The sequence below is a fragment of the Quercus robur genome, chromosome 7 (genome assembly GCF_932294415.1).
Source record: "Quercus robur chromosome 7, dhQueRobu3.1, whole genome shotgun sequence".
In the NCBI taxonomy this organism is placed as follows: Eukaryota; Viridiplantae; Streptophyta; class Magnoliopsida; order Fagales; family Fagaceae; genus Quercus; species Quercus robur.
This window is the reverse complement of record NC_065540.1, coordinates 29,571,568-29,586,229: the sequence shown is the minus strand read 5'-3', so window position 1 is coordinate 29,586,229 and position 14,662 is coordinate 29,571,568. Positions and strand designations below refer to the sequence as shown.

General features: G+C 37.9%; 1 protein-coding gene across 4 annotated transcripts in view; it reads right to left on the bottom strand.

The window, feature by feature from the left end:
- Nucleotides 1-14,662, bottom strand: part of LOC126693063 (valine--tRNA ligase, chloroplastic/mitochondrial 2) — a 70,401-nt gene that overhangs the window by 49,536 nt on the left and 6,203 nt on the right. For 2 of the 4 annotated variants that reach the window (XM_050388923.1, XM_050388924.1), the window contains exons 5-7: nucleotides 13,519-13,613; nucleotides 6,885-6,976; nucleotides 6,529-6,582 (exon numbers count right to left, since the gene is read on the bottom strand). In XM_050388923.1, the coding sequence (XP_050244880.1) occupies nucleotides 6,529-6,582; nucleotides 6,885-6,976; nucleotides 13,519-13,613 (241 nt within the window). Of the gene's footprint in view, nucleotides 1-6,528; nucleotides 6,583-6,884; nucleotides 6,993-13,518; nucleotides 13,614-14,662 lie in introns of all 4 variants that reach the window. The other 2 variants (XM_050388925.1, XM_050388926.1) reach the window with 2 other exon arrangements.

The window sequence follows — 14,662 nt, the reverse complement described above, 5'->3', positions numbered from 1 at the left end:
GGGGGCAAAATTCAAAGACAAGTCTATTTGGAACCCAATTCTTGAGAAGATGGAAAGAAAATTAGCAGGCTGGAAAAAATTATATTTATCTAAGGGAGGTAGAGTCACTTTAATTAAAAGCACGCTCTCTAACCTTCCTACCTATTTTCTCTCCTTATTCCCTATTCCTGCCTCTGTGGCCAACCGTATTGCTAGACTTCAGCGGGACTTTCTGTGGGGTGGCCTAGGAGATGAGCCCAAATTTCATTTGGTTGATTGGTCTACGGTGTGTACCCCGCTTTCTTCAGGTGGTTTAGGGATTAGGAACCTGAGAACTTTCAATATAGCTCTTTTAGGGAAATGGCTTTGGAGATTCGGGCTAGAAAGGGATGCTCTCTGGCGTCAAGTGATAGAGGTAAAATATGGTTGTGATCGGGGTGGTTGGTGTTCTAGCTCTTCCTCTAGTCCTTATGGTGTCAGCTTGTGGAAAAATATTAGCAGGGGGTGGCACTCTTTATCTCGGTTTTTTATGTTTGAGATTGGTGATGGTTCAAAAGTGCAGTTTTGGCTTGATCGTTGGTGTGGGACTTCCTCTCTCGCTGTCCGCTTTCCCGATTTATATAGGATAAGCAGTAGCAAAGAGGCAAGTGTGGCGGATCTTATGAGATTCTCCAATGGAGTACTCCATTGGGAGATTCAGTTTTGTAGGGAGGTGCATAATCGTGAATTGGAAGCTTTCAGGAGCTTCATCAACTCCATTTATAGCACTCCCGTAAGGGGAATTGAGGAGGATAAGAGACTTTGGCTGCCTTGTAAGAGTAAGGGGTTCACGGTTAGTTCTTACTATCATCTTCTTGTTGGTCATAGTGAGCATTTTTTCCCTTGGAAAAATATTTGGAAGCAGAAGATCCCCTCTAGAGTGGCTTTTTTTGTCTGGACCGCAGCCTTGGGGAAATGTTTGACTATTGACAATCTTAGGAAAAGAAAGATTTGCATTTTGGATTGGTGTTATATGTGCAAGCGTAGTAGTGAAACCGTTGACCATCTTTTCCTTCATTGCCCGGTTGCCTTGGAGTTATGGAATATGGTTTTTGGTTTATTTGGCGTGTGTTGGATCATGCCCTCGTCTGTTGTTGGTCTCTTTGCTTGTTGGCAAGGTCACTTTGGTCGCCTCCGCAATGGAGCCATTTGGAAGATCATTCCTCTTTGCTTGATGTGGTGTATTTGGAAGGAAAGGAATAGTAGATGTTTTGAAGACTCTGAGCGTGCTTTGCCTGACCTCAAGCTTCTTTTCTTCCGAACCTTACTTGATTGGTTCTCTGTGTGGAGAAACCATCCTTTTTCTATTTTGGATTTACTTGACCTTTGTAATTTTCATTCTTGACTTGCTCCCCCTTGTATACTTCCTGTGTGCTTGGTGTATCTTTTTTTTCTATCAATGAATTCTTATTACTTATCAAAAAAAAAACAAGAAGGATTTTTTAACTTTTCAAATGAGAAGGAGAGTAGAGGTAGGGGTTCAAACTCAAGACCACATGCTCTTTGTAGCACTTGGTTCTAATGGGCATTTGATGAAATGTGACTTTTCACAGTTGAAGCAAAGGTGTTCATGGAGGAGAGAGGGCTATGCTACTATTGCCACAATGGTGTGGGTGCTTCATCTATGGGCCACAATGGTGGGTGATGATGTGCAGGGACGGAGCTATTCATGGACCATGGGGGGCCATGGCCCCCCTAGATTTTTTTTTTTTTTTTTTTTTTTTTAAGTACCACATATATTTACATGAGATTCTAGTATCTGGCCCAAGAAAATTCTTTTTGGCCCCCCTAGTATGATCCTTGCCCGAACAATAACAAAAATATAGATCTTTGGCCCATTTTTAGCCCTTCAAAAACAAGAAAAAAAAAAAATCAAATTGACAGATCCTATTACTATTAACTTTTTTATATAAAAAAATCCCTAAATCCATACTAATACCTCATACCAGTTGAATAAAGAGACTCTTGTCTCCTTCACTGTGGCATAGCAGTACAAGCCACACCCACACCACACTGCCACACATCCATTCCATGCAAGTGAGATTCATCTTCAATGTTGCAATTTGCATCACACTGGCAGCGGCCCAATCTGCTGCTCATTGGTATTTTCTCTCAAAGTCTTTGTTCTCTCTCTCTCTCTCAATTACTTTATCTGATCACTCTCTCACTTTACTGTAATGATATGGCTTCAATAGTTTTAGACTTTTGGTGTTTTGTCTTGTAATAGTTGTTTATTTAATGAGTTAAGGGGTAGTGGGCCAGTGGCTGTGTGGTTGCTTGCTTTTATTTTATTTTATTTTTTGGAGAACATAGTGGGGTCACCTTATAATTTATAAGGTTGAGTGTTTTTGGGCTAATGCTATTGCTAATTAGATCTAAAATTGTTCAAAACTGATCAGCTTGGTTTCTAAACCTAACTTGGTCCCTAAACTTAGGAGTGATTACTGTATTCTACCTATGGCATTCATAGGCTTACTAAATAACCTTCATTGAATGGTTTTTTTTTTCTTATCTTCTTATTTACTAGCAAAAAATAATTAGTCTTTTTGTTAGAAGACTATTCGACATATAATGAGATAATAAACATAAATTTTATGGGCATATTAACTATGATATATGATCTTATACATTATAAGCGTAATTATTGCAACATTTAGTATGGAATCAAACATAGATAAAAAGAAGTTGAAATTCCAATTTCATGGATAATTGTATTGCAACGTAATAAGAAATAGTTATCTTGTTTCTATTCATTTTGTTGATATTTTGTTAATACTAAATGAATGCTAATTTGGATTTACCCAAAAAAAAATTGTTTTATACTTCAGCCCCCTCAATTGGAACCCTAGCTCCATCCCTGATGATGTGGGTGCTTTAGCTATGGAATCTCATTTGATGAAGAGTAAGGATTTTTATGGGTTGTTGTGCTTCTAGTCTAGTGGGTTTGGTGAGAAAAAAGCCTCAAAGTTTTTGGGTGGTTATCATGGCATGGAGTTAGAATCTGGGCTAGAGTTTAAGCTAAGAGAGCTTGATCATTGAGGTAGCTGTGTTGAGGTAGCTGTGTCAGTTGGCAGAAAAGAATCCTTAAAGTTTGTTTGGTTAGAGTGAAAACAGGGGGGATGGAAATGGGGGGAGAGAAAATAGGAGAGAAAATGGTGAGAAAATGTGTTTGGTTGGAAGAAGTGATTTTGCGGGGGAGAATTGGCCCACTTTTTGTGAAGGGAGAGTTTTCTCCCCAAATTTGGGAGAAAGTAGGCTTAAGATGAGAAATTATCCATTTGCCCTCTCCTCCCTTCATGTTGGTCTCTTTTCTTTCTTTCTTTTTTCCCTTTCAAGCTTTAAATGTTTAGTATTTTTTTTTTTTTTGTAAACATTTTTTTCTTATAAACTAGTTTTTTTTTTTTTTTTTTTTTTTTTAATGTAATAAGGGCATGAGAGTAAAACATTTATACAATGTTAGGAACCCCTATAGGTATATAGATAATAATTGGTGCAATGTTGCATTTAGTTAGTTAGGCATTAAATTAGTTAATTGGTTAGTTACAATTCCAAGCATGCTTATCACATGTTGGAGTTATTAAGGCACATGCCGAATAATAGAACCATTAGGATAAGGCCATGTGGACCACTAGAATAGTCTCATGGTTCTATAAATACCTAATTGTAATCACACTTCTATTCATTGAAGAATAAACCAATTGATTGCTTAGTGCATTTCCTCTCTCTCTTAATATTTCTCTATAGAGGGTGACTACCTCAATTTTAGTCAATTTCCTTCCAATTCTCATACATTTCCCTACAATTCCCGTCCATCCCCATTATGAACCACTAAGTTCCTAACAAGTGGTATCAGAGCCGTCAATATTGAGATGACCAAATCCATTGCAACTCATCAAGCTTTCATGGAGTTGTATTTCAAAGGTGGAGAACCTTTTCAATGGGAAAACCTTTTCGATGGCTTGTTAAGCTTTATGAATTCTTTGCTCTAAACAACACACCACCACATCGCATGGTTTCTATTGCCTCTTATTACATGGAAAGAAGAAGCACGGGAATGGTTCCAAGATGTGGAGGCATTGGGTTTATGCGCAAATTGAGCGCATTTCATATGCACCCTACAAGATCAATTTTGAGCACCAATACTTGATGCATCAATGGAGACTACCACCCAGGAATCTAAGATGCAAGAGCCAGCAAATTTCATGTCGGTGGACCAAGAACCAATTCTTGATGCGCCAATAGAGACTCCCACTCAAAAGTCCATGATTCAAGAATCAGCAATCCAGGTGTTGGTGATCCAAGAATCAAAGATGCAAGCGCCACCAATTCTAATGGTTCTAGAATTAGGGTCCTAATGAGCAGGGGATAGGAGAATTTGGGATGTTCGTTTCATTCGGGGTCCTAATGATTGGGAAGCAGATGTGGTGGATGATTTCTTTCGATTCTTGGCAACCAATTTACCTTCCGTGACTAATGGTGATCGTTTGAGATGGAAGTTGACAAAAAACGGGGATTTTACTATCCACTCATATTATCATAAGTTACATGGCTCTTCTTCCATTGCTTTTCCTTGGAAAGGTATTTGGAAGGTTAAGGCACCCCGATGTGTCTCTTTCTTTGTTTGGACAGCAGCATGGGATAGGATCCTCACGAGAGATATCTTGAGACTTAGGGGCTTTGATTTTGTTGACTGGTGCATTATGTGTCATTGCTGCGGTGAGACAGTGAATCATTTGTTGTTACATTGTGGAAAGGCTTATTGGCTATGGTGTTTTGTCTTTAGGATTTTTGGGATTTCATGGGTTCCCTCATGTACAGTGCAAGATTGTCTATTTAGTTGGTGGAATTGGTTGGGGAAGTATTCATCTTACATTTGGAACCTAGTTCCACTGTGTTCGATGTGGTGTATTTGGAGGGAACGCAATTCGGCGGACGTTTGAGAATTTGGATAGATCTGAGGACCAACTGTTTGCTCTCTTTTTTGGTTCCCTTTTTCATTGTGTTAGGGCTTGGGGACTCACATCTAATGACTCTATTCCTTTATTCCTTAGCTCTCTTCTTCTCTGTAATTAATTTTTTTTTTTGTTTTTGCTTTTTTATCGTTTTTGTACTTTTGATTTGCTGGTGCTATTTTGCATCTAGTAGTTTTTTTAATATACTTTTTCTTACCTATCAAAAAAAAGAATCAAATGAGGTCTTAAGAATCCAAGAACATTCCAAGGTCTAAAGAACCAATGAGACCTTAAAGATTGAAGAACCATTAAAGACTCAAGAATTTAAGCGAAGTTTGAAGATCTACGAAGAAGTAACCTTCATGTGCATGGGACCACTTGTCAAAGAGAAGTGCATGATTATGGTGATCAAAATGTCACTAAAGTATTGGTTCATCGAAAGATCTCCTTTGATGAAGATGCCAACCAGAACAACACCAGAACAACACCTGGTGGCCACAAGGTGTTTTGAGGAGGAGGGAAATGTTAGGAACCCTATAGATATATAGATAATAATTGGTGTAATGTTGCATTTAGTTAGTTAGTTGGTTAGTTACAATTCCAAGCATGTTTAACACATGTTGGAATTATTAATGCACATGGGGAATAATAGAACCATTAGGATAAGGTAATGTGGGCCAATAGAATAGTTTTATGTTTCTATAGATACCTATTTGTAATCACATTTCCATTCATTGAAGAATAAGCCAATTGATTGCTTAGTGCATTTCCTCTCTCTCTTAATATATCTATATGGAGGGTGATTATATTGAATTAAGTTAATTTCCCTATAATTCTCATACATTCCCCTACAATTCTCATCCATCCCCATTAGGAACCACTAGGTTCCTAACATACAAACACCATTTTATATCTTCATTTTTCTTTTCAACCAAACAAAAGAGTTTTCCACTCCACTTTTCCACCCCCAGCCAAACACATATGAAAGAAAACTAATATATTTTCTATCACTCCACTTTTCCATCCTACCATTTTCTATTCTCCCATTTTTCCATCCCTGCCATTTTCTATCCCCCTAACCAAATAGACCCTTAGTTTTCCTTCTCTTTTTTCCATGCATTCTATTCTTTTATTACATTATTTAATATAACAGTGCAAAAAGGAAACTTTATAACTTGTGACAATGTGGCATATTAATTGTAATGGCAAATGGATGGAGTGAGTTGACTACTTCATTCAAGGAGCATAGAGGAGGTAATCGAAGAAAAAAAAAAATCATGGATACTCAAATATGGAGAGGGTATTAGTGATTCTACCAAAACAAAGGTTCAGGGCCCTAGTTGGCATTCCTGCACAACATTTTGGACCAACTTCTCTCTTATACAAAAAAAAGTCACAATTATCATGATACTAGCTAACTAAATATACAGCATGATTTATGATGACTAATATCCAAAACCATTAATTTTTTTCAGATTTCACAATGCCATTAGCTTACTAAAAACCTCCCACAGCCCCAAGGAAAGTTCATGGCAATCTAGGGCTACAAGTGTAATACCTTGATAGATTAAGCCTTTCTCGTGAAGCCTGACAAAGGCCTCAATTACAGCTCCTACAAAAGGTAAAAAGCCTGCGTCTCAGTACATATAACACTGCAAAGAATATTTAGGCTAGTTTGCATCTCTGAGCAATAAATGCAATCATTAATGAAAGACACATTCAGAGGCATCTAATGTACACTAGACAAATACGAAAAATTATGCATCACTGAGAAAAAATCAACCACCATGCAATATCACTTAATAACTTACATATAAAATATATTCCATAACAACATATCAATAACATCATCATAAACTCTCTTAGACACTTTCTATATTGGCTAGAGTTCTACTCAATAGAAAACTGCCTTACGACTTAGCTGTTCATCAAGGGTGAAGTGTTCTCTAGTCCAATCACAGGAAGCACCAAGTCTCCTAATCTGATTTGTGATGGTTCCACCATACCTGACATATAATAAATCTAATGAATTTAAAATTAAAAACAATAGTAGAAGAAAAATTGAATCACAACTCAAATTATCACAAACTAAATGGTAACACGTAATCAAGCCAGCAAACATAGTGTACTCAAAATGTACATACTCCCATGAAAGGCTAAATAATTTGGAAGCCCAAGTCCTAAAAACTAAATTTCCATTGGTATAGAATTATTGAACCTTTGCCATTCTTCACTATCCCTACCCCTTGGGATCAATTTAATAGCTGATCCCCCCCCCCCCCCACCCCAAATGCCACCACGGCCTCATCATATTTACTTTTTTTAACACAGAAGAAAAACAACAAGAAAAAATAAAATTTACATTATTTAAAGAAAATTGGTTTCAATTTTGCTAGCAATACCACTCCTGCAGTATTAAAATGCCAAATGTATAAATATATTGGCAACACACCACAGAGAATCTTAAAAATTAAAATAGTTTGGTGATTCACTTAACATCAGGACTGAATCAAAAAATTTCTGCCATCCTTAGGTAAATATTGGTGAAGGAAAGGGTTTCTGTTTGAGGAGTTTTTCATCCTCTCAACAAATATGTAATTCCTGAGAGCTTACTGAACTTTGTTAGACTAGTTTGCCTGCATGAAGCCGGGCTACCTTGAATTAGCCATAGATTTTGTGCTTACTTCATAGTTTTTCCTCTTTTCTGTTTGTTTGCTGCTGCTTTGTTTCTACTCACAATGAGTGTTTCCATGTTTTTCTTCATAGAATCCAAAACATTGGAGTTTCCCATTGAGGAAGGGGGTTCTCTTTTCTTATTACAGATCTTTGAGAGAGGTCAGACCTTGCTGCGTTCTGTTTTTATGGGGAAAGAGAGCAAACAGATTTCTGTTCCACCTGGAGGAATAGATTTCTAAGCAATCACCTGGTCATTATGCAAGAATGATTAGAAAGGGTGATATAGTTTTCATCCTTCAATTGGGGTCAAATGCCCATGGCACGTTTTTAATGGTTTCTGAACTTCTTCATCGTCAACAGTAGGGCAACATAGTGGTACTTGAGGAAAGGATGGGTAGTGGCTGGCAAGGCTTAGGCCTCAATCTGAGGAAAACCTTAAAACCAGCTTCTCTTACCAGTCAGGAACCATTACATAGAATACAGAGTGCACCAAAGGCTGCAGTGGTGGTGGCTGAAAAACATCAAAATCATGGTGGTGCAAGAAATAATGGAAAGGAGAAAGTTACGGTCTCTCAAAATTTGAAATCTTCAATTCCCACTGTGATCAAGGCAAGAATTATTCTGGGAAGGATGTGGCACAGTTTGGGGCGGATATCTTGTCTAATATTAATGTCATTGCCAAAAGAGAGTTGCTGACTCTAGACATCTTTTACGTGTGAAGCATGGAAATGAGGGGCAATGGGCTGTTGTTTCTTCTAATATTAAAGATGTGGGCTCCAATCAAAATAACAATGGGATGAGGCCCAACACAAAACCTTATTTCTTTTCTTTTTTTGATAAGTAAAAGTTGATGATCATATTACAAAAACTTATTTCTTCAAGGGCCAAAATGGGAATGACCAAATCTAGACCCCCAAACCTAAGCCCAAAGCCCAACCCATCTCTCAACAGCCTGCCTGGCACTTCTCATCCACCGAGGACCACAACTAGTAATAGCACCGCTACACCTCCAGCATCCACCATCATTAATGGCACCACTTCTCCACCAATGACTGAAATCGATATCTCCCCACCAACAATGACCATCCCCACTCCTCCACAATTGACCACCAATGACGGGAGCACTCCTCCATTTCATTTGAGCTCTTATCCGGTGACCGATTCTACAACCTCAAATCTCATGAGGCCACGGTTCAATTCTTTGGAGATTGGGTCTGAGTGGGCCACCAATCTTCCTTCCACCGTTGACCAACAATGACATCACTCTCCCTTCTTAGTCGAGTTAAGCACTGACTAATGCTATGGTCTCGGATCACATGAGTTCCCAGCCTGATTCTTTAGAGATGGGATTTGTGTTGACCGATTTGCCTATGGCTCTGATGCTAGTTACCTCTAAAGATGGTCATGTTGAGCCTCGCTCCTCAATTAAGAATTTCATTAAGGATCTGGAGCACACTTGGGGTAATTCTGAAAAATGGGTTTTGGAGCTTCGTGATGAGAGGCAAATAGGCATCCCTCAATCACTACCACTCACCTGGGAGCATGTCGGATTTTTCTAATCTTAAGGGAGCTAAGGGACAGGGTAACAACATTTTCAAGGAAGAAGGGCATATTGTTAGTTAGGCAGATGAATGTGATGGTGCTCTGGACAATGTTTATGTAGTATCATGGTCGAATTGTGAGCCGTGGGACTCTAATGGGGGTCTTGTAAAATGTAAAAAGATTAAAGAACCTCTGGTTGTGCGACCTTTGGCCATGGCCAACCCAGATGTTCCACTTGTAGAGGTGGTGGGTGCTTCCACGCAATTATCACCAAGGGTTGAAAAACGAATTAAAGCTTTTAGAAAATTTGTGGGAATCTCCTTGGAAAGCTTTGAAGCGGAAATTACTGGGATTTTTTTAGCTTTGAAGGCTAGGAAGAAAACTAAAATGCTGGGAGAATGCTCTCAGAAGAAAGAGGCTAAGACATGTTCTAGAGGTTATCAGGGATTGAAAAGCCTGCTAAATTCTTGGAATCTTGAGAAGATATATGCTTTGTCAAGAAGTTCAAGTGGGTAACAGGATTTAGTGGTGCATCAATGAATCTGAAAATTATCTATTGGAATGTTAGGGGGCTAAACAATCGTGACAAAGACTTCAAATTCGGAATATGATCAGGAGTTGGGGTGCTGACAATATTTGTATTTAGGAAACAAAAATGGAATTGATAACAAGGAGGGAGATATAGAGCTTGTGGGGTTGTCAACATTTAAATTGCCTATATTTGGGCTCTATTGGTGCTTTAGGGGGGTGTTTTGGTGATGTGGGATAGAAGGATGGTGGAAAACATTGGCGAAGCAGTGGGAAGATTTTCTGTTTCATGCAAATTTAAGAATGTGGTAGATCAATTTGTATGGGCTTTCACTAGTGTTTATGGACCAAATTCTGATCGTGACCAACGATTGCTTTGGGAAAAGTTGGCTGGTATTCATAATTGGTGGAATGTGCCTTGGTGCATTGGCAGTGAATTTAATGTAGTGCGATTTCCTTCAGAGGGGCCTTGGTGTAGATTTCTTCTCATTTGCCATGCTTGTATTTTCAGATTTCATTTCTATACACATTCTTATAGATTTACCATTGGAAGGGGGTACTTTCACTTGGTCTAATTCTAGAGAGGCAGCTTCACAGTCTAGGCTTGAGAAGTTTCTTCTATCTTCAAATTTGGAAGAGCACTTTTCTAACAATCGTCAAAAAAGACTGCATAGGCTACTCTCAAACCACTTTCCAGTTCTTTTAGAAGGGGAAAATTTTCACGAGGGCAACCACCCTTTTTACTTTAAGAGTATTTGGTTGAAGGCTGAGGGTTTTGTGGAGAAAGTGAGAACCTGGTGGGAGTCCTATCATTTTCAAGATTCCCCTAGCTTTTGGATTGCTAGAAAATTGAAAGTTTTGAAGCTAGATGTGAAAAAATGGAATGAGGAAGAATTTGGCAATGTGGAGGATAAGATGAACAAGTTATGGAAGGATCTTGAAGAACTAGATTTGATGGAAGATAGCCGTCCTCTAACCAATGATGAGAATTTGGAAAAATAACTACTTCTCATTGAGCTTAAAAAGGTAATTCTTATGGTTGAGATTGGAGACTAAAATCTAGGGCCCTCTGGATCCAAGAGGGGGACAAAAACACTAAGTTCTTTCAAACAATCTTCTGGTGGATGGTGAGTTGTCATGGGATCCAAATTCCATATCAGCATGCATCTCTCATTTCTACAAACAATTATACTCTGAGAATGAGGGTCAAATGCTTGTGCTAGATGAAGTGGAATTCTCTTCGATTTCTAAGGAAGAGGCTGTTTGGTTAGATAGACCTTTTGAGGAAGATGAGGTATATGGTGTCATCCAAGGTTGTTAAGGCGATAAATCTCCATAAAAGGCAAATCCTAGATTCTGTTTTAATTGCTAATGAGCGTTTGGATAGTAGGCTCAAGGCAGGGTACAAGGTGTTTTATGTAAGTTAGATGTGGAGAAAGCTTTTGATCATGTAAGTTGGGACTTTTTTATGTATATGTTGCAGCGCTGTGGTTCTCTGAGAAATGGAGAAAGTCGATTATGTTTTGTATATCCAAGGTGAGATTTTCAATTATGATAAATGGAACCTCTAAGGATTTCTTTAGGAGCTCTAGGGAGCTACACCAGGGTGATCCTCTCTCCCTGCTCTTATTTGCTATTGTTATGGAGGCTTTAAGCCGCATGTTGGATGGTGCGGTTTTGGCTAGACGCATCTCTGGTTTCACTGTTGGTACCAAGACTAATACTCCCCTGATGGTGTCCCATATTCTCTTTGCGAATGACACTTTAATTTTTTGTGATGCTTCTACTAGTTAGATTGATAATTTTCGGGAGGTTTTATCCTCATTTGAAGCGGTGTTGAGGCTGCACATTAACCTGGCTAAGTCAGAGTTAGTTCCAATTATAGAGGTGTCTAATGACATACTTGGGACATCCTTTGGGTGCTAAATTCAAAGATAGGGTGATTTGGAACTCTATTCTAGAAAAAATGAAGTGAAGATTAGAGTTGGAAGTGATTATATTTATTAAAGGGAGGTAAGATTATTAATTAAAAGCACTCTCTCAAGTTTGCCACCTTATTTCCTATCACTCTTCCCTATTCCTATGGATATTGCTATCCATATTGAGAGGCCTTGAAGGAATTTTTTATGGAGTGCGATAGATGAGTCCCCTAAATTTCGTCTAGTTAAGTGGGCCCAAGTTTGTACAACCTTGCAGTTCAGCAGTTTGGGCATTAGAAATTTGAGAATTTTCAATCAAGCTTTGTTGTGGAAATGGTTGTGGAGATATGGAACAGAGACAACCCACCTCTACAAGCGGATCATTGAGACTAACTATGGGAATGATCGGGCTGGTTGGGGTACAAAAGGAGTCTCTAATCCTCACGATGTTAGTCTTTGGAGTACCATAAGACAAGGCTGGCCAGCCTTTCTGAAATCCATTCAGTTCGACGTTGGTGTTGGTAATAGAATTAAATTTTGGCATCATGTGTGGTGTGGGGGTTGTACTCCCCAAAAGGCATTTCCAAAACTATATAGCATTAGTTGTAATAAGGGTCTTCTATTGAGGATGTTATGCACTTTCCTAACCAGAGGCTTCACTGGGATCTTCAATTTATAGGGATGCCCAAGATTGGGAATTGGAACATTTTTACACTTTTTTGGATCTTATTAATTCTATGCTTCTTAACGATGAAGGTCAAGACAAACTTAGTTGGGAACCGGCAAGGAATAAGAATTTTAAAGTGTGTGAGTACTATTTCTCCCTTTCCTCTACTCCTAACTCTCTTTTCCTTTGAAAACCTGTGTGGCGTTCAAAGATCCCTCCTAGGATTGCTTTCTTCTCATGGGCTGCTGCATTAGGTAAGATTCTAACTATTGAGAACTTATGATGAAAAGAGTGGGGAATCGGTGAATCATCTTCTTCTTTATTATCCTATTGCTTAAGAGTTATGGTCTATGGTGTGGACTCTATTTGGTCTTCTATGGGCTATGCTGCAAAGTGTTACTGATTTACTTTCAAGTAGGCAAGGTTCCTTAGGTGGACATCAGAGCATTGATTTATGGAGGGCTGTACCACATTGATTTGGCTAGAACAAAACTCAAGATGTTTCAAGGGGAAGGAACGGATTATTTCAGAACTTAAATCTCTCCTTTTGTTGGAGTGGCGTTCGTCCTTTAGTCTTTTTCCTTGTTCTAATTTTTTAGAAATGCTTGATCATTGTAATTTAGGAGTTTGATGTACTGTTATCCATGTACACACCCGATGTACCTGGATTTTTCATTAATAAAATTCCGTCATTTATCACAACAAATATATATATATATATATATATATATATAGGTGAAGGGAAGAACACATCTTATTTCATCAGAACATGTAATTCTCTTTTTTATCTAGACAAAGACACATATCTAGTTGTGAACAAAATTTAACTAATCAAAATCTGTAAACTATGAGTTCCTAAGAATTGTAAATTCTTAATAAAAATAAATATAGAAAAGGGTCCCATGAGAAGCGCACACACACACATAGAGCTATGTCAAAATATTAATTAAAATTGACAATTATACTTTTGAATGCAGGGCTAGTAAGGTGGCTCTTCTTCCCCCACCCCACCCCCCCCCCCCCTTTTCTCCCCTTAAAGCTCTCCATTTTCTTCCTTGAAAGAAGATATTAATCATAGTGAGAATGCGCTCAAAATGTTTGGCTTAACTGGGCATACTAGTAGTACATCAATGCAAGCACGAAAGCCTTGCCACACATAATTGAATAACATAGACAGCAGAAAAACTAACAACAGAGGTTATAAGAGAATTAGTACTTCTCTTTCCACTCCCAAACATGTTTTGTGAACTCATCTCTACTCAAGTCAGCCCTTTTGATTCCTTCAGATGCAAGCATTCTTTCCACAACCAACTGGGAGGAAATGAAGTAAAAATCAGAAAAAACCAATATAATAGCTTGAGAAAGAAATTTTCTGATAAAGAAGAGAAATTATTTAAAAAAAAAATGATTAATATAATCCACAGTAAGTGCAAATAGAGGCTAGTCAAAGAATGCGAATTGGCATTTAAAAGATAAAATAAAATAAAATCTTATCCTAATCATGAATATGTAACCAAAAAAGTTTATTAAGTCTATAAATCATCATAAGTTATAAACAAATTTGGAAGAATAAAATATTTTGTACAAGATTGGGGGAACAAATGAATATATAGACGAAAATACTATTTTGGTCCCTACATTTTGAGTTCACAGTCAATTTGGTTCCTACATTTTGGTAGCAGACAATTTAATCCTTGTTATTTTCAACTTACAGTCAATTTGGTCCCTACCATTAACTTAATAACGAAAAAATGCTTACGTGGCAAACAGTGTGTACGGTTAGCACACATGTGGCTAATAAAATAATTAAAAAATTATTTAATTGTTACTAAAAAAAGCCACATCAACAATTTTATAAAAAAAAATCCATGTCACAAAAATTTAAATAAAATTTTTGGATGAATGTAAGGAATTGAAGTTTTTTTTTTTTTTTTTTTTTCCCAACTTTCTTGGTAACAAACAATGCTTCCTAGAGACAAAAAAATTTCTTGAACTTTCGTGACCTGCTGAACACCACTCCATGGCCATCTCTCAGTTCGCTTATTTTGGTTGGCCCTTCCTCAATGAGATAGGTCTGTAAATCAAATATCACTTTCCAACCCAAATCCCCAAAAACCAAACATACAAAGCAACACATATCTGATCTTTTCTACCCTTCAAAAACCCACACCACAAAATTTCTCAATTCATTTCTTTCTCCTTTTCTCCTATTTTTGGTTTCTCTCATCTGTGCTCTCTCTTTAAGCAATGGAGGTGGGTTGGGATTGCTTCAATTTTGCTCTGAAGGTTACGATTAGGAGTGATGGGGTTTGTTGCATGGGTTTGCGATCTGGGTAGTGACAAAGCATGAGCACCACCAC